This window comes from Natator depressus, chromosome 8 (assembly GCF_965152275.1).
Source record: "Natator depressus isolate rNatDep1 chromosome 8, rNatDep2.hap1, whole genome shotgun sequence".
In the NCBI taxonomy this organism is placed as follows: Eukaryota; Metazoa; Chordata; order Testudines; family Cheloniidae; genus Natator; species Natator depressus.
Genome location: NC_134241.1, coordinates 78,573,004 through 78,598,923, shown reverse-complemented (window position 1 = coordinate 78,598,923; position 25,920 = coordinate 78,573,004). Strand labels below are relative to the sequence as shown.

At 38.5% G+C, this 25,920-nt stretch overlaps 1 protein-coding gene across 3 annotated transcripts in view; it reads left to right on the top strand.

The window, feature by feature from the left end:
• PRKACB (protein kinase cAMP-activated catalytic subunit beta) overlaps positions 1 to 16,940 on the top strand; it is a 112,311-nt gene extending 95,371 nt beyond the window's left edge. For all 3 annotated transcript variants that reach the window (XM_074961426.1, XM_074961425.1, XM_074961427.1), the window contains exons 8-10: positions 1,492 to 1,614; positions 7,191 to 7,355; positions 15,973 to 16,940. In XM_074961426.1, the coding sequence (XP_074817527.1) occupies positions 1,492 to 1,614; positions 7,191 to 7,355; positions 15,973 to 16,098 (414 nt within the window). In that variant the 3' untranslated portion in view covers positions 16,099 to 16,940. The remainder of the gene's footprint in view (positions 1 to 1,491; positions 1,615 to 7,190; positions 7,356 to 15,972) is intronic.
• The last annotated feature ends 8,980 nt before the right edge of the window (positions 16,941 to 25,920 follow it).

The window sequence follows — 25,920 nt, the reverse complement described above, 5'->3', positions numbered from 1 at the left end:
AAAAATACTCCAAATTATCTCTTTGTACATGCTCTTAATGCAACCTTGCAAAATTCTGTTCTCACATTTGCAAGTAACTTTTTGCGGGGCAGGAAGCAAATTATAATTAGGTGGGTTTTTTTCACTAGCATTTTTCATAAGTGTATGCCAGTTTTGCCTGCTCTGGTATATTTTCATGAACTAGTAAAATGAACTAGTAAAAAATTCCAGAAGGTAACCAGACCTGCATACTGGATAAACCAACAGGTATTTAGGGATCACCCCACTGAGGGAGTGTTTCAACCTGCAAGCATTATGCATTAAATCTTCTTCTTTTTTTAAAAGTCTTTTTAAATTTAAATAAAAAAGTCAAATGTGACACTACTCTTTAAGCATAACTGGCTTATCTCACATCATCTTTCTTCAAATAATACAACGAGTATCTGAATGGAGAAGGTATTATTATAATTAATACTTGGCTTTTATCCATAGATCTCAAAGTGCTTTACAAAGGAAAGCAAGTATCATTATCCTTGTTTTACCGATGCCCCCTTATTACACAATATCTTATCTATTGTCTGTAAAAGTCAATCGAAACTACTTGTAACCTTCTAAGGTCTTAGTGCAGGGTGATGGTTCTCTTGAAACTGTTGGTGGGGATAATAGTTCTTAGTCGTTGTATTTTAATACACTTAACATGTAAAGCAGCACAGGAAGCTGCATTCCTTCCCCTCTCACTTCAGTATATTGATATCAATTTTTTCAGGGAGGACATTGAAGCTTGAGCTCAGGTCCTGGTAAGATCTCAGAAAAAGAACGTATTTTTAAGTGTACTGTTTGCAAATGTATTTGTAATTTAAGTAATATATTTTTCAGAGTAAACCGCTTTTGTTTAAAAAAAAAGTGTTTTTCAGATAAATTTTAAGTACAGGTCAGTTAATAGATGAATCAGTAACAGCTAAATAACTAAATATTTTAAAACTGGTTTCTATTAAAAGCTTTGAGAGGTTCCATTTTAACTTAACTAATAAGTTTTAAGATACTAAAATAATATGAAGAATGAAACAGAGTATATACATTGCTAGAGGCATGATTGGACTCAATGAAATGTCTTTAATTCACTCTGAAACTAAGTTTCTTTCAAATAAAGACCTGGGCCCCAATATTTCTTCTCTGTGGGTGGGTTGCTATGTGGGTGCTATCTGTACTTTCTTCTGGGTGGGTGGGTTGTTGCACCTGTGCAGAGTCCCATTGGTTTCACTGGGGCTCTGCCAAAGCACAGCAATCTGTGCAAGAAGTTTCAAGAACTGAGCCGTGAACTTAATCTCATAGTGCATCATCCATGTGTGTTTTAAGTCTACTACAAACTGGAAGTCATGAGGCAATTAATTTTGAACTATTCTGTTTTAATGTTTTATACTAATACTATATATTTTGTATTTGTAAGTGTAGAGGAACTCTTAAATCTTATTAGCTATGATAAAACAGTAATATTTCCCCTTTATCTCGCAGGGTTACAACAAAGCAGTGGACTGGTGGGCATTAGGAGTGTTAATCTATGAAATGGCCGCTGGATATCCTCCATTCTTTGCAGATCAACCAATTCAAATTTATGAAAAGATAGTTTCTGGAAAGGTATGCAAAAACTGTCTATTTTTAATTTTTTTTTTTGTACCACTTTCTTTGCATAGCTTTTCCTGTAACCTGATTATCTACTGAGTGGATCCACAATTCACTGATTTATTAGAGGTTGAGCGATTTAGATAGAGAATTAGAAAATTCCAGTCCATAACATGTACTTTTGAATCCATGGATATCCTTACTGCAATAATAATTTTTAAAAAGTGCATACATTTTTTTAACTCTCTGAAATATTGCTGTGTTTAAAGTTTAAAAACTCAGATTCTTGCAATCCCACACCCCGAATTTTATGTTTTCGCGTTTAAAAGAAAATGGCGAAGTAATCCAGTAGGTATATGTCACAAATCCACAGGATCGATGCTACACCCCGAGCTTTGAACAGTCTCTAGGAGGCACCTTCAATGTGTCTACTCCTGCACAGAGTAGGCCACGTGGCCTCACTGCCTCCTTTAGACTGAACGTCTGGGGCTCCAGCACTCCTGTTTCACACCATGAAGTCTGCTGAGCAAATCCAACTGAGATAGACTCAGTGGGTCCCTGGTAGAGACTTGTGCATTCTTCAGGGACTAATGAACCTCACCAAGCATTTGCAGCGACACTCAAAGTATTGTCAAAACAATGGGGTTTATTAGTCAACACAGCAATGGGAATCCTTAGGTTAGCACAGAGAAAGGAAGGTTAAAGCATAGCCCATTCCGGTTAGCCTAGAGCTCAGCCAAGTTGTAATGAGCCCCATTGTTCAAGTTCTGTCTCTCTCTCAGGCCTGGTCTATGCTACAGAGTTAGGTCAACGTAAGGCAGCAATCAGAAATTTGGAAGAGGGTGGCAGTTCCCAGAAGAAAAGGGAGGTTCTGTGTGAGAGAGAAGATATTCCACAAGCAGTGGACCCATAAATGGGAAAGAGACTTCCTTCCTGTGCAGACATTAAAGAGAACTAATTTAAGCTATTCAGTCAGTGGAACCCAGTATTCATGACAAAGACTGCAATGAAATAGTGTTAAAAGGACAGTGGAGATGAGGTGCATTTTCTCCGTTTATGGGGGAATGCCCCAAAATTAATCTTTGGGGAACAGATATAATTTAAAATAATCAAAATTATGCAGTTTCATATGATTAGGCCAATATGCATCAGTGCAGGAGCTTTTTTTCTCATTCAACTCCATGTGGAGAAACAAAGTAAAAATGAACTATGAGGTAAGAAATTCTTAGCACTTTTACTTTGCTGATCACTTGCTGACAGGAGTTATCTATGGGGAAGAGAAAGGGGAACAACTGAACAGTTTGTGGGAGGCAGCAACATGTGAGACACGGTAAAAAAGAGAAGAGAAAGAAGAGGATGGCCTATTAGTAGGGCCCTACCAAATTCATGTTCATTTTGGTCAATTTCACAGTCATGGGATTTTAAAAATAGTAAATTTCATTATTTCAGCTTTTTAAATCTGAAATTTCATGGTATTGTAATTGTAGGGGTCCAGACCCAAAAAGGAGTTGTGGGGGGGAGGGGTCGCAAGGTTATTGTAGGGGGGTTGTGGTCCTGCTACCATGACTTCTGCGCTGCTGCTGGCAGCAGTGCAGCCTGCAGAGCTGTGCAGCTGGAGAGTGGTGGCTGCTGGGTGGGAGCCCAGCTCTGAAGGCAGAGCTGATGCCAACAGCAGCACTGTAGAAGTAAGGGTGACATGGTATGGTATTGCCACCCTTACTTCTGTGCTGCTGCTGGTGGGGAGCTGCCTTCAGAGCTGGGTGCCTGGCCAACAGCCACCACTCTCTGGTCGCCCAGCTCTGAAGGCAGCACAGAAGTAAGAGTGGCAATACCATGAGCCCCCTAAAATAACCTTACAACACCCCCCTGCTTTTGGGTAGGATCCAATTTGAGAAACAGGGGGAGACCAGATTTCATGGTCTGTGACACATTTTTCATGACTGTGAATTTGGCCTACTTATTAGGCTGGTAGACATTGCCATGATGTACAGCCATATCACTTCATTCAGTGAGCTCATCAGATCTCCTAACTTAAACAGGTTTAACTGGTTCACCACTTGTACAAAAGATCTTGGGGGAAACGCAGGTGGTGCTGGTGATTCTATACTGGCATTCCTCCTTCTAAGTCAGTATGGAACCAATGTTGTAGCATGGTGTTACAGAATATTGCTTCTGATGAGTCTGTCTTTTGGGTGAAATATAAAATTGAGGACACTTGTGATTACTAAATTTCCTGTGGCTCTTCCTGTAAAAATAGGTTATTAATTTACTTGGTTACATTTTGCCTAAAGTATTGACTTTTAGAATGATCACAAATGTCAATAAATCTCTCTTTACTGAAAGATTCTTTAAACTGCCTATTCATTAAAGATTTATCTTCATATTGGGGGGAAAAAAGGTTCATTTTTGCAGTCATTATTGTACCTAAAGTTTCTCTAGTTTTATCATTCAATATTTTTACTGACTCTGGGAAGGTAGGATGGTCTAGTGGATTGGGCACTGGATTTTGAACTCAAGAGAATTGGGTTCAGTTCTCAGCTCAGCCACAAATTTCCTATGTGACCTTGGGCAAGACATTTAACCTACCCTCTGCCTCAGTTCCCCATCAGTAAAATGGGATTAACGTTTTCGTGCCTTTCAAAGTGTTTTGAGGGTAATATTCATTAGTAATTGTAAGGCACTAGATACTACACTAATGAGAGCCATACACATGCCCAGACAGATAAATAGGAGGAGCATACTTAGCTATCAGAGCTGATGATTTTGCCACATCTCTTCACAGATTAAATAATCCTGCAGACTGCATTTAACTCTTAACTTAATTTATTTAATGACATTTCATATCTACAGAATACCATTGATCAATTGGGCATAGTGAGTGCCAAATTCTGGAAGCATGGATGTGGCAAGAGAGACTTTTCATTTATTTTTTTTCCCAATTTCAGATCCTGCATTAGACTTTCTGATGGTGTTTCTTGGATCATTAAGGCCCTGTAAAACTATGCAGCAAAACCTGTATCAGCTAGATCTTCTTTAAACACTATTGAAGCATAGTTCATGCTAACCTGGTTTACCTTGCCAGTGCAGACTGGATATGACTATTTTGTGTTTGAGATGATCTATTAAATAGTCACAAATTTACTTTGACAAGGCAAACAAACTTTCATGTATTTAAACAATGCTCAGGATTGTTCAGCTAAGAGCTTGATTGGCAGTGTATGTGCTATCTATAGCGAGATTACAGTATAGGTAAATTTCTAGATTGAATTCTCACACATGACTGCTGAGTGTGCAATTAGCAACTAATTAGAAACCGGATCCTCCTAATCCGATACATGAATTCAGTAGCTATGGAATGCCCTTATAGTGGTAATTAACTAAACACAAAACACCAGAGGGATTCCCTCTGAGACTTTTTCCACTCATCTTATCCAGAGCACCTTGTCCAGTTCTCAGAGAACACTTTATGCAGTTACCTGGAATCCAAAAAACTTAGTTCAACTCCAGATTTCTCGGGCATCTTTATTTGGCATTCAGAAAAGCTGTGCTGAGTTGATCCTACTCAAGTGAAGGGGCAGGTATAGGGTGTACCACACATCCAAAGTTACACAAAAAACATCTTTCTTTATATACACTTACACATTATACTGCATTTGCTATACATTGCATCACGCTTTATTGGATTGGTTACTTTCCAAGAACCAATCCCTGTGCAGCGTGCTCTGTCCGTGCATTGTCCACACTCAGCCTCCTCCTTGAAGACCTCATCTCTACATTCCTAACTTATTTTGTCCATTGTTTCCTTGTTCATAGTGTGACGGGGCAAGGCCAGATGGCTATAGAAAAGTAGTGGGAGATAGATATATTAGCTCCAGGCTAAACAAGTCCCTGGTACCAGGATAAGTGAAATGGCAGCTGCTCCAGGTCAGTTAAGACACCTGGGGCCAATTAAGAACTTTCCAGAAGGCAGGGAGAATGCTAGGTTGATTGGGACACCTGAAGCCAATCAGGGGCTGGCTGAAACTAGTTAAAAGCCTCCCAGCCAGTCAGGTGGGTGTGCATGTCAGGAGCTGTGGGAGGAAGTTGCGCTGTTGGAGAGACTGAGTAGTACACACCATATCAGGCACAAGGAAGGAGGCCCTGAGGTAAGGGTGAAGTGGAGCTTGAGGAAGTGAGGGCTGCTGTGGGGGAAGTAGCCCAGGGAATTGTACATGTCATGTTTCTAAAAGGTCAGCTACCGTAGCTGATACTATTAGGGTCCCTGGGCTGGAGCCCGGAGTAGAGGGTGGGCCCGGGCTCCTCTCCACCTTTGCCCCCTGATTAATCACTGAGACTGGGAGACAACAGAGACTGTGCAAGGAAGGATAACTTCTCCTCACTTCCCTCGCTAGCTTATGATGAAAATGGCTCAGTAGACTGTGACCCTTGTCTCTACAGAGAAAAGGGTTACGTGGAGGATCACAGTGAGCCTCTGAGGCTAGTGAAATCTGCCAGGAAACGCGGGACCCACGGAGGAAAGGGCAGAGCTTTGTCACAATAGTAAATGTTTCCCAGGGTATTCTCCCTCTTATCTTAGCTGTCTCAGACATTCTATCTTTTTAGCCTACTGACCTATTTACTTATCTTATTTAGCACAAACATTCTATTATCAGCATAATGATCTGTTTACCTCCCTAATTCTATCCACCAAGAAATGAGCCCTCCCTTCAGGTGTTGACTACTCTTGTCAGTCCAGGCCTCAGCTACAAACAATCATATGCTTTCGGCTTACCCTTTCTCAGATCTGTAAGGAAAAATAAATCCTGTAAGATTTAAACCAGTTAAAGATAAGCCTTTTATTGTACTCAGGAGTTATAGCTCCAGCTGTGCCAATGTGAATTTTAGTAGTTTCATCATTATCTCATGTATTTTGTTTTTATTTTGTAGGAATTTTTAATAAGTATTTATATTTCCCTGTCAGTTTTCACAGATCTTATATATTCAGTCTTCTTTTCTGTAATTATGATTTTCCAAATCAGAATTAAAATTGCTGTCCTCATTCTTCAACTTATTTATCTGATTTCACCAGCATAAGTGGGATACAAACCACCATTTGTGTGCATAAGTCAGGCAAGTATCCCCTCTTTACTGGCAAAATCAGTTATATTCTCAAAAATGGGGAGGCAAAATCTGATGCTAGCTTAAAATTTGGTTTTAAAAATTATTTGATGAAGGGGGACCCAGAAGTGTTGGAGAGACATCAGTTAGTAAAAACTAAATTAGTTTCTTAGTCCTTACAGAATCACTTCCGTATGCTGAAAATTCAAAATAAAGAAATAAATAATCCAGAGACAGACAAGACCTAGAAAATTTCAGCCCAAGAAGTGAAAATTTGACAGTTATATGCCATTGGAAAAGGCCCTTTGAAATAAAAATGCATAAGCAACCTTAACTCCGTCTGTCTGTGTGCTCCAATTGATGCGTATGGTTAGAAGTGTAGAATGACTCCAAAGTTTTAATTTATATGAGCATTGTTCTCTTTACTTCACAAAGGGGGAGAAAAAACAAATGTAATCTATATTGTGGTGTTAATTTATGGGTGTGATTTTTAGGTACGGTTCCCATCACACTTCAGTTCAGACCTGAAAGATCTACTAAGAAATTTACTCCAGGTAGACTTGACCAAACGATATGGAAATCTAAAGAATGGTGTAAATGACATAAAGAACCACAAGTGGTTTGCTACAACAGATTGGATTGCCATTTATCAGAGAAAGGTAAGGCACTTTCTCATCTAATTAATTAAAATTATATGTATTTCTGATTTCATTAAGCAAAGTCAAAGTTGGGTGTTTTAAATTGTGTATTATGAATGGAAAAGTTAGCAAATTTGACACATCCAATTCAGATGTTCTGAGAAAAGCATGATATTCCTTCGGATCCTGAGGAATGCATTAAATTACAAAGGACAGGTATACTTATCCTCAGCAACTCATGCACTTCCCTGCTCCCCTAATGCATGGTTCACGCTCTACTCTAATTTCTTTCTTGCCCATCTTCAAAATGAGCTATTTCTTGCACCTCTAACCTTCTACTTAATCCTTAACATATAATGGCTACTGAAATTGTCCCTCCCACTAAGAAATCTTTATGTTCTTTGCCTAGTTGTTCTCAGAAGCCAGCCTGTTCTTCACCATGGAGATGGTCTGGTCTTAATCCAGGGATTTGTCTCCAGCCTTTGCTATTACACACTCAGCCTCTGCTGTCATACACCTTTCCTCTGCTGTCTTCCTCTGAGAACGGAGGATCTCGTTAATCTTGAACACACAGAAGATTTCTTTTAAATTATCCAGTATGTTTTTCTAGCACTAGTGCAGTTCCATCAGTGGTAGCAATGTTGGGAGCCCTTCTAGTGGTTGGATGCAGGGCCAGATTTACACTTCACACGTCCCTAGGCACAGCACCTTCAGCATCCCTGTCCCCCCCCCCCCACCTACAGCTGACCTTCATATTTTCTTTAAAAAATGAAACTTTTAACCCACTTTTCACTTTTAGGTGCCCCTAGAATGCTGGTGCCCCTAGGCATGTGCCTAATTGAAAATCTGGCCCTGGTTGGATGTCACCATTTTTACCACAGTGTTTTCTAGACTAGCTCAGGTTCTGAGCAGTCAGACAATCCTGGCAGCAAGCCTATGCTAGGGCTCCCACTGTTGGAGCTGTAGCAGAATGAGACCTTAAGAAAATTGTCATCATAGATACAACTGCTAAGAAGACTGGCGGAAGGGAAAGATTTGGTTCCTGACAGAGTGAGTGAAGCAGGGTGGGACTTACTGCAGACCCTGCCTCCCAGCAGCTCCCAGGGTCTGCTCCCCTCTATGACATAGTGCCACTTTTGTAAGTGCCATAGTGCCATCACTAAGCACCTGGAAATTAGCCAGTTCCCAGATGACATACACCTAGGAAATGAACAGTTTCTTAGGTTAAACCAGTATTTTTCTGTTCTTTAAATAGGAAGTAGTAAAATTTTAAAATCTCATTGGTTTTGTTCTGAAAATTTTGAGAGCAGAAATAATTTATTTTAATTGAGACATTTGTCATAAATGAGTTTACAGTCAAGTGACACACTTCGGCGAATATTAGTATCTTATTCAAATGCTAACAGAGGTGTGAAAGTGCTGCTATAATAATAATTTTTAAAATTATTTTAAAGGCCAAACCTAAAATCTAACAATAGTTTATAAACAGTAACTGGTTGTCTGGTTATACAAATTGACAGAACAGTAGTTGTAATCACTGATGTATTAATTACTATAAGACAGGGTACTATTAACACATCTTGCATTCTTTGTGTTAAGTGGAGACATTTTAAGAAAAGATTTAATGTTACAGAACTGTAATTATCTCTTCTCTGTGTTTTTAAATGCCCATTTAGAACACAATTTATATGCAGTGGGGATTCCTCTGTGATGTGCCTCTGTGATTTTTTTTTCCTATAATAATAAATTAAATATTTTAATATTTTGCTACATATGCTTAACCTCACTATCCTATTGTTGTCAAAAACTTTTTTTATCAGAAGCTAGAAATATCTAAAAGTGAATTAGTGACACAACTATTGCTACTTTATATTACCCTTTGTAAAGGATTTGGAATACTAATGAAGAATGGCTTTGAAATTATTAATTATGGGAAATAAATACTATTAGAAGGCTAACACTATAATAATACAGTACAATATTAATATTTCAGGGTGTATTGAAATCTAGAGATCAACTGTTATGTTTGAGGCCATCTTTTCACAGTGACTCTTTTCACCCGTGCTTTTTTATAGTAAAGTCACTTGCCTAAACTGGACCTACTCTGCATAATGAAAAAATAGTTCCTTAGCAACTAACATGGTATGAATAATACTGTTGTGTTACACTTGTGCATAATACAGTCAGTTATTTAATATTTCAGATAAGATCAGATCCTCTCTTTCTTTTTATGCATGCATAGGAATTTATTAAAACCGTGCCTGGTAATATGGCTTTAATTAAGGCTGAACAGTATTTCCATTACATATCCCTGTTCTCTTGTGAGCTCACCTTCAGAGATTTCCTCTGGTAGGGATCTGAGAATAATATTGTGAAAAGTAACCCTGTATTGCAAGGACAAGTAAACATCTAGGGCTTTTCATTTGAGCTAGCAGGGGTTCCTAATACAAAATTTTTGGTGGCCTTAGATTGCAGCCACCAACTCCTGCTGGTGGCCGCTCTCACACTTTTTTCTAAAATACTTAATTAGCTTTAAGAAAAACAAATAAATATGCACATATACACGTCCAAATCATTGTAATTTATTTATTGCTAGCTAATAAGTCCATTGTAGAAAAGTGATATTAACATACAAATCACTTTTCACAGCAGACTTACTCAGCCTTGGGGACAAATTAAGCTCTGTGGGGGCTAGAGCCTGAAGCTGCGCCACCGTGGCCTAGGGCCTGCCATTGTACAGCCTGAACCTGGGACTGGAGCCCAAAGCCCCAGGACTGAAGCCCAAAGCCTGAGCCCCTCCGGCTTTGGGAAGGTGCGGAACGCAAGGTGGGGAACGCACCAGCTGCCTGCTCCTCCAGCATTGTGCTCCAGGTGTCTCCAGAAGGGGGCAGGGCCCAACCCCTGCTAGAAGCCCCAGCAGCCATCAGGGAGAGGGAGGGGCTGTTATTCACCACACAGCCCGGGGGCTGTGGCCACAAGAATTCCAGATGTTCCAGGTGAGATCTCACCAGTGCCTTGTATAACGGTACTAAAACCTCCTTTTCTCTACTGGAAATACCTCGCCTGATGCATCCCAAGACCGCATTAGCTTTTTTCACGGCCTTATCACATTGGCGGCTCATAGTCATCCTATGATCAACCAATACTCCAAAGTCCTTCTCCTCTTCCGTTATTTCTAATTGATGCATCCCCAGCTTATAACTAAAATTCTTGTTATTAATCCCTAAATGCATAACCTTACACTTTTCACTCTTAAATTTCGTCCTGTTACTATTACTCCAGTTTACAAGGTCATCCAAATCTTCCTGTATGATTTCCCGGTCCTTCTCTAAATTGGCAATACCTCCCAGCTTTGTATCATCCGCAAATTTTATTAACACACTCTCACTTTTTGTGCCGAGGTCAGTAATAAAAAGATTGGTCCCAAAACTGATCCCTGAGGAACTCCACTGGTAACCTCCTTCCAGCTTGAGAGTTCACCTTTCAGTAGGACCCGCTGTAGTCTCCCTGTTAACCAATTCCTTATCCACCTTTCAGTTTTCATATCGATCCCCATCTTTTCCAATTTAACATGGTTTTGGTAATTAATTGAGCTTTAAATATTCATGGTAAATAGGCCCAATGGCCTGTGATGGGATGTTAGAATGGGGTGGGATCTGAGTTACTACAGAAAATTCTTTCCTGGGTATCTGGCTGGTGAATCTTGCCCATATGCTCAGGGTTTAGCTGATCGCCATATTTGGGGTCGGGAGGGAATTTTCCTCCAGGGCAGATTGGAAGAGGCCCTGGAGGTTTTTCGCCTTCCTCTGTAGCATGGGGCACAGGTCACTTGCTGGAGGATTCTCTGCTCCTTGAAGTCTTTAAACCACGATTTGAGGACTTCAATAGCTCAGACATAGGTGAGAGGTTTTTCACAGGAGTGGGTGGGTGAGATTCTGTGGCCTGCTTTGTGCAGGAGGTCGGACTAGATGATCATAATGGTCCCTTCTGACCTTGGTATCTATGAATCTAAGAAAAGCCCCTGGTGGCCACATTTGATAAATGCTGCTTAAAATCCCAGTTTTAGTCCGGTTGGTTTTTTTGTTAGGGAATAATTTGGGAACAACTGGAGGGAGAATGAGGGTAATGGCAATAGGAACATATGGTTACATAGGTTAGGTATGCACTCAGGCTATTGAGCACCCACTCTTTCCTTCCTGCCTTGAGGGCAGGGATGTATGTTTGTATAAAGCCATGTGCAATGAGGCCCTGTTCTTATTTGTGATTTCTAGCTTCACAAATATTAGTGAGTAGTACTGTGGACCAGGCATGCGTATGTCTACATCAAAGGTGGCAGTACAGGAAAGGAAGCAGGTTCTGCAGAGCTGCTACTTCCCTCCATCCAAATGCAGATGTGGGGCAGGAAGTTGGAGCCTTCTTATGCTGCACTGGGTATAAGCACAATAGTTTCCTCCTTCCCCAGCATAGCAGGGAGTCACTGTCTCCCTCTCAAGATATTCCAAGTCAGTGCAATAACATGCCACTCCTTGCACTATGCAGATCATAATGTCATGATCTAACACTAAATAGTAGCTGATGTTTTCAGATCACAATCTCTTTAAATATTTGGCAGTTTGTCAGATTCACTGACAAATTTCAGTAGGCAGATTTGTTGTGATCCTCAGAGGTCCCTGTGATTTTGGATCTACAAATAAGATTAACCATTGCAAGGTTTAAAAGCAATAAAAAAATGGCAAAAACACTATTTGGCCACTAGTATGTTGCACAGGTACATTCTGTCTTTAACACATAAAATGTTCGGATGAAACATCACCATACAAAATCATATAAAACAGTATCAAAGTTTACTCTTCTCCTTTAAATATAAGGGTTTCACTATAGGAAAATGGTGATACTAAAACTGTATAGGTATCTTTTGAATTGTATGATTTCACAAACCACTTCAGCTTTACTTGGTGGTGTTGAGATACCAGAATCCCTTGATGTCAACGAAGAATCCACCATAGTGGTCACCTATGCTGTATTCCCTTTGTATAAAGTTGTGTGGTTTATTTTTGTCCTGCATACCTTCCCTCCACTCTGAAAGCCCTCACATTGCAGTGACAGTCCTTAGGGCCAAAGAAAGTGGTTTCAGCTCCCTTTGGAACTTGTCAGCTTTGTTTTTAACATGGCCATAGGAGGATACCATGTAATATACAAGTGTGCTGCTCTTGCCACTCCACAGGGATCAGATAGAGGCCTTGGCGTTCAAGACTGGTTTACTTGATTCCCACATGGCAGCATGTTGTGCTTTTGCTAGGCCTCTGAGCTGCACTGTAATCATAGAAATGTTGAGCTGGAAGGGACCTCAGGAGGTCAGCTAGCATCCACTCTGAGGCAGAATTAAGGAAACTTAAACTATCCTGACAGCTATTTGTCTAACCTCTTCTTAAACAAAATAAAATGATGGAGATTCCTCAGCCCGCCCTAAGCAATTTATTCCAGTGCTTAACTACCCTGACAGGAAGTTTTTCCTAATATCCAACCTAAACCATCTCTGCTGCAATTTAAGTCCATTGTTTCTTGTTCAATCTTCAGAGGTTAAAGAGAACAATTTTTTTCCCTCCTTATTGTAACAGCCTTTTATGTACTTGAACATTGTTATCATGTTCCCCCCTCAGTCTTCTCTTCTCCAGACTAAACAAACACCATTTTTTTCAGGTTTCAGAGTAGCAGCTATGTTAGTCTGTATCCGCAAAAAGAAAAGGAGGACTTGTGGCACCTTAGAGACTAGCAAATTTATTTGAGCATAAGCTTTCGTGAGCTACAGCTCACTTCATCGGATGCATTCAGTGGAAATCAGTGTTCCTTCAGAGGTCATATTTTTTTTACCTTTAATCTTTGTTGCTCTTGTCTGGACTTTCTCCAATTTGTCCATATCTTTCCTGAAATGTGGCGCCTAGAACTCGACACAATACTCCAGTTGAAGCCTAGTCAGCACAGAGTAGAGTGGAAAAATTACTTCTCATGTCTTACTTACACCACTCCTACTAATACATCCCAGAATGATGTTCGTTTTTTTATTTGTTTGTTATTTTGGCAACAGTGATTATGACTCCCAGATGCTTTTCTGCAGTACTCTTGCCTCGGCAGTCATTTCCCATTTTGTATGTGTTCCTTCCTAAGTGGAGTACTTTGAATTTATCCTTACTGAATTTCATTCTGTTTACTTCAGACCATTTCTCCAGGTTGTCCAGATCATTTTGAATTTTAATCCTATCCTCGAAAGCACTTGGAACCCCTCCCAGCTTGGTTTTGTCCACAAACTTTAGAAGTGTACATGCTATGCCATTCTCGAAATCATTGATGAAAATATTGAACAGAAATGGACCCAGAACTGATCCCTGCAGGACCTCACTCGATATGCCCTTCCAGCTTGACTGTGAATCACTGATAACTACTCTCTGGGAACAGTTTTCCAACCAGTTATGGACCCACTTTATAGTGGCTCCACCTAGGTTGTATTTCCCTAGTTTGTTTAGGAGAAGGTCTTGTGAGACAGTATCAAAAGCCTTACTAAAGTCAAGATATACCACATCTCTTTCTCTTAGACTTGCTTCTCATGAGATCTTACCTACCAACTCCCTGAATTTGCTAAGGTCTTCCTTCTTGAAATCCGTTATCCTTTTTGTGCTGTTTTCCCTCCTACCATTCCTTAGAATCATAAACTAAGTCATTTCATGGTCACTGACCCAAAGTGCCTTCCATTTTCAAATTCTCAACTAGTTCCTCCCTATTTATCAAAATCAAATCTAGAACAGCCTCTCCCCTAGTAGCTTTCTCCACCTTCTGACATAAAAAAATTGTCTCCAATACATTCTTGGAATGTATTGGATAATCTGTGCCCTGCTGTGTTGTTTTCTCAACAGATGTTTGACTAGTTGAAGTCCCCCAGTGCTTAACTATCTTTATAGTTAATTTTTTTTCCTAATACCTAATGTGATTCTCCCTTGTTGCAAATTAAGATGATTACTTTTTGTCATACCCTCAATGGATTGGGAGAACAGTTGATCACTGTCCTCTTTATAACAACCTTTACCTATTTGAAGACTGTTATCATGCCCTCCCTCAATCTGTTCCCTAGACCAAACATGCTCAGTTCTTTCAAACATTCCTCATAAATCATATTTTCTAACCTCAAATATCCGTCTTTCTAATATTCATCTTTAATACTCTTTGTTCACAAGAGGCAGTAATATGTCTTTTGGAGCATCTGCAAAAAGTAGCTGATTATTGAACTTACACGGATGAGGTGAATCTGCTCATTCATTTCAATTTTACTCTTAGAATTAACTGTAGGGAAAATTATAGTGGAGTTTCTGACCTCATTTATATTGAATAGTGTGAATAATATCTTTGGAAGGTATAGAAACAACCTTGGGTTTTGTTTTTTTTTTAAACAGTGTAGTCTGACCTATCTAACTTGTTAAACCCAACCAATTACTTCATCCAATCACAGGAGTCAGCATTTTGAGGCATGCTAAAGCTAAACTGCTGTGGGTGTGTCATGGAGATGACATAATTGTTCTCATAGAAATAACTACAGTGAAGGAGTTCCCTGGATTTTTTTAAAAATCTTTCAGTAGCCATATCATTTTGTTCTAATTCTAGGTCTGGTTGGATGGGCTCTTGCTTCTCATTTAAACAGACTTTTTTCATCTTAGGGAGATCTCTGAGTAATGTGGAACAATTGTCATGAGAGGTCCTGAAAGTTATATTTGAGCAACATGTATGTGAAGCTGCGGGGGAGATAGTCAAAAGATTTGGATTTTCATCCGGTATATATGCTGATGATTCACAATAGCCCCTTCCATTATACTCAGTGCCAGCTCTCTCCTTTCCTAATGCCTGGCTGAGATAGGGGCATGAATGAGAGCAAACTAGTTGATGTTCAATGCAGGCAAGGTGCCAGTAAGTAAGAAGTGTCAGGGAGCTTCAGCTGAAATGATGTGTGCTCCTGTTATTGGGTATTGCCCAGTCTTTTGGAAGGATTTTTTTTTAATCTGGGAGGTTTGGATCCCAAATTGTCCCAGGATTTCTAGGTAGTGCTGCTAGCCAGGAGTCCATTTTTACGTCTCTTCAACCATTGTGATAGATTCTCTTGCATGCAGCCCTCACTGCATTATCTCTACCTTTATCATCTCCAGGAAGCAGGATATTCTCAACAGGAAATTCATTTTCCCCTGTTGTCTGTTGGAATCTGAGTTTTTTGACCTTCCAAGTGCAGCATAAGAAATAGGTGTATTTGCTTAGGCTTTTGTCTGAGATGGTGAATGAGAAGGGTGGTAATCTTTCTCTGGACGAAAGTCATTTTTGTTGGACATTTGTCAGTAAGTGATATGATTTTAAATTTCTGTGCATACATCTAGACACTACTTGATATGTTCATTTTAGAAAGCCCTAAGTAAATGTGATAATGGATGATATTGGGTAAAGTTATTCTGATTAAGCTTTCTCACTTGCCAGTGATGATAAAGTGCTGGTGGATGATCAAGGGGGGGGGGTTATGCTTGATACCATATCAGTAAATCTAAAAGGTAGATTTTTACTTGTCTGCTCTTTTAACTGACATCTTACGTGATTTTTCTGTCAAATATAGGTAGAAGCTCCTTTTATACCAAAGTGCAGAGGACCTGGAGATACCAGCAACTTTGATGACTATGAAGAAGAAGATATTCGTGTGTCTCTAACAGAGAAATGTGCAAAAGAATTTGCTGATTTTTAGTATGTGTAAGAGGACAAGATGACATCAGGACTTACATTGGGATCTTTGCACTCTATTAACTGATGAGGTGAAGCTGAGACAGTCATATGTCAAAACAGTTACCTAGTTACTTCATTCCACAAAGCTGACTGAGGTCTTTATTGCCATCTTCCATGTGTGCAGTTTGCACCAACCCTTATAACTAGGCACAATTAAGCAAGCACTGTTTTGCTGTATCACAGAATACTAGACCACTTTCCTACTTATCTTTGGTTTCTGTCATTTCATTTGTTTCTGTGTAATGTTCGGTTCCCCCTTTTAAAATGAAGTAGTTTTACCCAAGAATGCTCCATTTTATTTTGAATAATGTATTTGTGCGAGTGAAATGGAAGGTGTTGCGGCTACTGTGATTTAGACTGAAGTGAAAGATAAGTGTTGCTTCTAGTCTGTGCCAGCCAATACTTCTTGTCTGTCTTGTATCTGAGACTACAGTTGATTATATATATATATATATTTTTGGTAGCTCAGACTAAATCTAGCCAACATTTTTAGCATTTTTGAAGGTAGTATTTATCGCCACATAAGTCTATGCTAAATTAACTTAAAAACATTATTTCCTGGAGCCTGACCAAAATTAACATAAATTGGACAGTTTAAGTAGGGGATAGTAGCTAGACCCCGTGCCTTGGTTTTCTACATACCTGCAGTTCTCTTCACTGCCTCCTTCCTTTGTATTTCTCACCTGGGCAGTAGGTAAATATGCCATAACCTGACTGTGCCATGGGAAACACGCAATCTCACTGAGTAGGAACAGCTGTACCGGGTCTGAACTTCAGACCATATTTAACCAAGTAAATTACCAGCATTTCAGTCGGTAGGTATTAAATGGGTTTTTAACACCATAAACCCTAAACTCTTAAAAGAAGTTTTGGTCAGTATTGTAACAGAATATGACTAACTAAAAAAAGTCAATGTTGTGTCTCCGAAAGTATTCTTTGTTTAATACCCTTTTTTAACTTAAGGCGTCGGTTTGAAAAACAAAATAAAAAAGTGCTCTGTCATTAGCTATGAGGAAACAAGTGGGTTTAGCAAATGCGAAGTAATATGAATGCATTGCTAGATGAATATGGTGGTGTTGTTTTTTGTTAGCTGTTAAAATAAAAGAGGTTATCGCCAAGTTTTTATTCTGGTATACTATATTAGTAAACTGGGGATGGAGAACTGCTATGATCATTTGATTTTTAATTACAGTGCTTCATTCATGTGTAAAAGAGACATAGTTTAAAAACTGCCACAGTTGTTTTCTTAGTTACGTTGTGTCTTCATTTCTAACCTAGTTCCTTTCAATGAAACAGAATGTATGATCACACAGATGTAAGAATTTGGGCTTGTATACTCTCACCAACTGACTTAAGATACTGCTGCCATGTACTAGCTTTTGGCACTTTTACACATTTATTTCAGTGTTTATTAATAATCAGTGGCTCAGCACATTATTTTTTGCTTTTAAACTTATCCATACTATTTTTATTTGTGCACTTGATTCTGGATATCTCAGTGACCTGTCTTTAAAACAGCACATCTAAACAGTTTAAAATAAACTAGGCTCATATTTTATGATCAATTTACATGCATACAAGAATGACTCGTTTTTATTAAAACTGATCTATATTGATACATAGCTATTGTATTTGTTTGAATGTCAGTGCAGATGAACCATTGACATTACATCCTTTTCATCTGTATGACACTCCTTTAAGAAAAGCCTTTGTAGACATTTTACAAACCAGTATGAGCTGTAACATCCAACATTCTGTATGTCTTTAGGTTGTCAAGCATTTTTGCACAACGTCATTAGGAGGTTGACACTGATTGCAGCCTTTGTCTACCCATATTTACATACGTACAAGAAAAGTATAAAATACTTTGCTGTAGCAAATTTTATGTAATAAAAATATATCATCACATTAATAAATTAAAGAAAAACTCTTTGTATAAAAAATGTTAAGATCTTTTGTATTTCATTTAGACTGAGGACATGCTGTTGTATGCTAGCTGTATGCGATAAATTCTACAGTAACTTTGTTGTCGTTTATGAACTTTAAAAGATTTTAATAAATGCTGGAGATCACAATTTGATTGTTTATTATTTTAATTTTCAGTCATTTATAATCTAATATGGTTACGAGATTTTCTATTCTGTAAAATACAGTGATCATTCACCCTGGGTGTACAGTAAAACAGACGAGTCTAGGGCATTGATTCTAACATGTCTATTTGATATCCAGATTAAACTCTAGATGGGCATAAATTGAAGCGGCCTCTTAATAATTTCCATGATGATATAATATTTCTTAATTGTATCAACAAGCAGTTAACTATGAGAAGTAAAATAAATTTCCAACACGGCATAATAGACTTCAGTAAGGAAATGAGATTTTATTTGGGGCAAGAGAAGGAGCATAGTTTCCATGGCATTAGTGAGTACGTTTGACAATGTGAATATTATACAATCCTCTCATTTAAACAGTCATAAAAATATAACCACAAGAATGTCATGATACTTGTGTTTAATTTCAAAAATCCTTTTTACCATATGAAAAATTGTATGCCTAAAAATAAAGGCTTGTTAATTTTACACAATTGAGGAATTAAGTGTTGAACTATATAGTATATTTTAACTGTACTCTAGTTATATGCAATTTCATTTCCAACATAAAGGATTGTATCTCATTAAGTAAATCGCTTCTTTATTCTCTTGTCAGTGGCATTAAAACCCTTATTTTTAAATCCCTAGTGTTGAAAATATTTTACTTTTTTTTTGCAAATAATTAGATGTCTAAGTACTGCAATAGTGTGAAATATAGTAAAAATTTACTAGAATGTTGTATATTAATTAATTGTTTAATTAATTGTACCACGTTACATACATGGTTTCTTAAAATTGAAAAGGAGGACTTGTGGCACCTTAGAGACTAACCAATTTATAATATATATATATATATATATATATATATATTTATATATATAAACTAATAAATTGGTTAGTCTCTAAGGTGCCACAAGTCCTCCTTTTCTTTTTGCGAATACAGACTAACACGGCTGTTACTCTGAAACCTGTCTTAAAATTGAATTTACTAATAACCGGGAAAGACTCTGAGTAATGTACTGAACATACTAGGTTGGGCCTATTAAATTCCACGCTAAAGTTGGGTGTTTTGAAGAGGATGGTACTGGCTGAAGGCACTGCCAGAAGGCAATGAGAGTTGGATTTTTTTAAAACAAAGAGAGAGCAAGCTGGTCATCAAATGCAAATAATTTTCCATATTTATCATCTCACATTTATTCCTTATTTCTTTTTATTTAAAATAATTCTCTTATGAAATAATCTCTGCGGATTCTTGTTGTACAGACTGTGTGCCTTATAAGCCATGAAACTATTGATAAAAGTAAAAACTGTTATGGGAGCTGGCTATCATTTATCCTCAGGGCATTCTGCAGTTCATGTTTTAAAAGGCACTGCTGTCTGTCTGTACCTCGGCTTCTCTTTTCACATTGTTGTGGTCACAGAACTTAAAAAAGTTTATTTTATGCTGCTATAGGCCTATTGACTTTGGTTTTGTGTTTTAGTTTCCCAGTATAAACACCATATTACAGTTTAAAGATTTTTGTTTGTGCTTTCTTAGACAAATTTGTTGCAGTCTTCTAGATCACGTGTGTCTTATGCTTCTTCTGCACTGCATTGAATGAACACAGCCTGTCAAGCAGCAGATAAGAAGATGTCATCCTAATCTGGAAATGACTCCTATAATTTTTCACCATTTAGGAAGGGACAGTTTGCCATCAAACTTGGGACAGTCACTTTTTACTGCTGGGTTCCAAAGATTATAGAATGAGGCTATGCTTTTCAGTTGCCAAACTGAATTCCCCTTTCTTATCTCTTATTAAGGAAAATCATCTTCCATAAGAAACTGCTAAAGGGTTTACAGATAGGATATATAGAGCTGGTCTGGCAGGGATAATACAGAAGTTCCCTTACTTGGACAGCTGGCTCAGTTGGGTCAAGGTGTGATCTAGTTTCTCAAGATAACTTTCCTCTCTAGCTTGTTGAGGTTGAGGGTGAATGAGTAAAAATCTGTGTTGAATCTGAGAGCTACTGTGCTAACATTTACAGGGGTTTCTGCAGATTCCAGAAGGGCTTGTCTGCTTCAAAGAAATTTCTAGTTCTATAAATGGCAATCATCCTTGCATCATCGGGACTCTGCACTCCAATCAAATTCTGCGTAAGGGTGCTAGACCTGATGGCTACTTACACTTTCCTGTGAAGTCATGCAAATGATAACATGAATCTATTTCAGTGTTCGTACAATTCCCTTTTAAACATTGGTGACTCACAGTCTGGACACGGTTCTATGATCTGAGGAGGTCAAGACATCACTTCGGAGGTGGACCAGTACAAAACCCTTTCTTTTTGGATTGTAGAGGTAACATGTTTATGGTACTCATTTGAGTCAGCTTGTGACCCATGAAATGTGTAAGCAGAAAGAGACTCAGTTACTTCCACACTCAGTTACTTCTACACACATGCAGCCTGTTAGAGATTTTGGTTGTAAGGTTTGTCCTAAAAGCATTCCTCCTTGTAGTCAGAGGCAAGATGGTGCAGATTGCCCCTGTGTTATCTGTGAAAATCTAGTATGTGATTTGCCAAGTTTGGCCTCTATCTCCCCTGTTGTATCAACAAGTAGCCTGACTGAGAGTGGTGCATCAGAACAATGACTCCTTTGGTTTTGCGTGTGGCAGAAGTGAAGAACACTTGACCCAATAGTACAAGGTGAGTCGGTGCAGACCAACTAGAATGGTTTCTCAAGGACAATGACATCTTCAGTCTTTGTCAAATGGAAACATCCAACTGTTGTTCTGTTTGCAAAAAATCTAAACACACAAGTCCTGAAGTCTATTCATGAGTACGCTGGAGTCCAAACTCCTTCACAGATGCTTTTCTTCTTCACTGGGAGATACAGTTATAGTTATGTCTCCATTTCCTTTGCTTCCAAGGTCCTGTAGAAGATTTGACAAGGCACAGCTTGAGATACATTTGGGCGACCAAAGGGAAGCTGAACATTCAACTCAGTAGTGTTTGTGTGTCTAATGTGATAGCTTTTGAAGACCACATCTGATCAATTCCAAAATTTCAGGGAACATTTTAGGCATCACTGGGAAGAACCCTAATGATTTTGGTGACAGTCAGAAAACCAGAACACCAGAAATGCCTGATTTCCACACAGTGCCATTTGCGCTGCAGGCAGAGGAGCATTCTGACATCACAAGGTCTGCTGAGAAGGTGGTCTACTGGTAAGAGATGGGATCCAGCTGACCAAGAAGGGGAAGAGTGTCTTTGTGTACAAACTCACCAACCTAGTGAGGAGGGCTTTAAGCTGTGTTCTAAGGGGGCATATGACAAAAGCCCACAAGTAGGTATTTTAAAAAAAGGTTACCTTAACAGAGGGCTAGATGTTGGGAGGACGGGGCATGGAATATTACAATGGGTCATAGGAGCAACAAGAGGGAAATCAGTGGGGGAATCTCTGTTCATAGAGATGTCTATACGCAAATGCAACAAGTACGGGGAATAAACAGGAAGAACTGGAAGTATTAGTACATAAGCTAAATTATAACTTAATTGGTAACACAGAGATTTGGTGGGACAAATCTTGTTACTGAAATATTGATATAACCAGGAATAACTTGTTCAGGGAAGGACAGGAAACGGGTAGGGGGAAAGGAAGGAGATGTTGCATTATACACCAAGAATATATGCACTTGTTCTGAGGTCCAGAAGGAGAGGAAGAGAAGTTGAAAGTCTCTGAGAAAGGATGAAGGGGCAGCGGTGAGGGGAAGAGACTGTAATGCTGCCAGTAATATTGACTATATCCTTATTTGAAGTATTCTCAACTTCTCACGTTGATTTATTTTTTTTAATTCTCTAGGCTTCCTTTCACCCAAATCTAAAATGTGTTTGTGAAATTGACAAGCTATTTTTATTTTATGTTCATCTTTGCCGCTGCTAACAGTTTTGAGATTTTTAACTCTGTCAGCTTTGTATTCCACTGATATAGCTAGATTGACTTCAGCCCCTCGTAGCACAGGGCTGCCATATAGTTAACTACTAGCGTTGGTTGGAAAATAGGATTTCTCCACAGAAAACTTCGACTTTTCTTTTTAAAAAAGAGGAAGTGAGAAAAAAAAACTGCCAATATTTTTGGAAACTGCTGAAACTGGAAATCTTTTGGCCCCACACTGTTGGGGGTGGTTCTTTTTGTCCAATTTTCAGCTAAAAAAATATTGGTTTTCCAGTGGGAAAAAATCAAACCTTTTTGAGGAAAGCAGAAACTTTCAGTGCACGTTTTCATTTTGTCAAAAATCCAATTTTTCATTTAAAAAAATTTAGTAAATTTTGACCAGTCCTATTACTGACCTCTAACTGTTGTTTCTCAACTATGTCATTTACTGCACTTTTATTGGATGAAGAGTTCTTATTTCTTTAATAGCTCTACAGTTATTTCAGAACCATACAGTGCAGATGACAGAGGATATTGTTAGCCAATTGGGGAACAGGGATTTGCATATTCACTGTCTGGTTATTTCTCAGGTTTATGGTGATTTGTGCAATTAAGACACAATTAGTTTCTCTGTGCTCTTCTCATAATTGGTCTGCTAATAATAATAATTAATAAATAAATCTGATTTTCCCACTTTAATAAATGGCAAGGGAATTCTTAGCAGTGAATTGATTCATGTCTTTTTATTACTCCAACTATTGTATACAGAAAAACATGGTTGTTGCAACCTCCAGGCCCTGGCAAATGTAATATTATACAGTAAATGGGGCATACTATGGAAATTAAGTTCCAAAATACTTTAGCATGCAATCAAAACAAAAACCATACTTCTATTTCTGCTTAGCTTCTCTGTAACAAGATGATACAATTTAAATAAACTGAATTGGCCAGTAGATGGCATATTCAGTAAGACCTGGATCAGGACAAACAGGAAAAGTTCACATATTAACTTCTTCTGAGTTTGTGTGAACAAATAAGCCTATGTAAAATGCTTGTTGAAGAATTGTAGGGAACAGAATATGCCTCCTTGGACATGTATGTCAGATAACATACTACACACAGCATTAATAATAAATGCTTAGTGCTTACGTACTAATAGCTTCAAAATATTTTGTAAATATTAACTTATCCTCACAACACTCAGAAGCAGACAGACATTTTCCTTGTAGGGCAACTGTGTTAGAAAAGTTAATGACCTCACTAGAATGCTGGAATTCCTGGGTCCTAGCCTTGGACTCAACCTTCCAATTCATGCCAATGTATTTATTCAAAGTCTCTGTGATTGCAGTGTGCCTTTGTAATTATCTGCATCATTATAAAACATGTTATAGCTAACAAATCAGGCCAGCCTCTTCTGGTTATCAGTGCCATAGAATACACATTTCTAAGGTGATATTTTATTAATAAAGTATAATTGTATCTAACAGATTTTATAGCGATATTTGTGTTTAAACTGCAATCATGCATTCTTATACCAATAACCATCTTTAAAAAGGAAGTGTTTGAGTCCAGTTTGGACAAAACAGCTCTTTATATTTCATTGCATCAATTGTAATAAAGCTGGATATTCCCCAATTGGTAAATCTTCTTGGAATAAGTGGCCCAGCCCAGCTTTCTTTTACTTGAGCAGCATGTGATCCCATTGCTGTATTACATGCACGTCACAGCTCAGGAGCTGACTGGCATTTGACGGGCAGACTTGTATGTATTCTTCAGCATTCTCCCCAAGACAAATAATAAACTTGCCATGAATAGATAATCTGAAAGAAAAAAGATGAAAATCTCAGTACTACGCTGTCCTCAGTTCAAACGTCTCTGTACCAAGCAGCCAGTGCAGAGGATGAAAAGGCAATATTCAGAAGGCCTCAGTGCCATGGTCTTGGTTTTATTTTATGTATACAGAATTACAGTAATACCCAGAGACCACAATCAGAATTGGGTCTCCATTGTAGTAGGCATAGTCTGAATGCGTAAGACTGGTTCCTGCTAACACTCTGTGTTCTCAGTGTGTTGTTAATTTTGAGGGGATCCTGTGTCCTGAATGTTAATTGTGAAGGAGGAGGAGCTTGGATTAAACCCCAAATAACATTGCTGCTGCTGTTCAGTAAGCATCTGTGGGATGGGAAGCAAACTAAGTTATAAAACAGCAGGAAAGAGATGTCTGGCCTGAACTCCAAAAGCAGCACTTACGTTTTATTGATTTATAGTGATGTATTACAAAAAGGTGCTACTCTGGGCACCTTTATTTAAAATAATGCAACAAAGGGTTGCTTGGTTCTGGAGGCTAAGAGAAGGGGAAGGATAGAGTAACAGAAAAGACCTGCAAAACTAACCCCACAACCACCAATATTCGTATGTCTCTTATTTTGACTTGGTCAGGCTCTGACCCTTAAAACAAAACTTTAAAGCCCAAATTTTCAAATACAAGAGCCTAAAATTAGGCTCTAAATACACATTTAAGAACTTAATAAGTGGCCAGATATTCAAGTGTTCAGCTCCCACTGAGTTAAAAATCTGGCTACTTGGACCAGTGAAACGAGTGGGAATCTTCCAGTTGGTTTCATTATATTTTTGGATCATGCCTTTATTTAAGAGACCAAATGTGGACTTAGGCACCAAACCTTAGGTTCCTGCATTGAAAAGGTTAGCCTAGATACTTCATATATTTCTTTGGTCTTTCATAAAATACATTCTAGACCCCACATCCCTTCTATCTTGGACATCTTTTCATTTTAAAGGTATTTTGCTTGCCAGGTGGTCTTGCCTTACCCTTTGTTCTGAAACTTATTGCATTTTGTATGCTTTGTGTTTCCCACATCTGTACTTAACTTTACAGTCAAATAGGTGTGATAGGAGAGAATCAACATACCTTGTGCCTTTGTTGTAGAGTCTGGGGGTGATGCTGGACACCAAACAATATGAAATCTTTCAGTATAAGAATGAATGAGAAAATTATGGAGAAAGTGTTTGCAAACTGGCTGAGTAAAAAAAGTCCTATAAACATCTGAATGTTGATCAAACAGATTTATCTGTATTTGGCCATATATTTATTCGGATAATAATTACAGGCAAAAAGCATAAATCAATTTTCGTCTAAATGCTAAAAGACCCAAAGCAATTGGAGGGGAGAAAATTAAGGAATAGTAACTGAAGAGGGGCTCAAAATTATCCATTTTAATTTTTTCACATCAATATTGCACAAACATATATTTTAAAAGGTAAGTTATAGAAAACAATAATAAAATGCTTGGCTTTTGAATATGATTTCTGGTTAAGATAATGCCTATTACATTTTGGTGTTTGTTCTTTTTTTTTTTAAGAAGGGGCTGATGAGAGAAGATGGGAAAATAGCTTAAATTTCTAACACATAACAAACATTTCTGTCATAGCAGCTAATGAACATCTAGAAGTTCTTCTTGGAGTGACTGCATGTATCCATTCCACTGTAGGGTTTGTGTGCTCCAGTGCACAGCTGGCCGAGCAGTACCCATTGTGGTGGCCTGAGCACCTCTACTGTCTCACACATCTCACACAGGCATAAAGAGCTGAACCTCCCTAGACCCCCCTCAGTTCCTTCCTACCGCCAGTGACAGTTGTTGGAGTTCTCTGTCCTTGCTTCTGCAAGTCTTTCTCGATATACAGAACCCAGGTATAGTTAGCAGTCTGTTTGTTAGTAATATCTATAGATAGAGAGAGAGGTGGTTTTTGTTGTTTACGTGGGTTC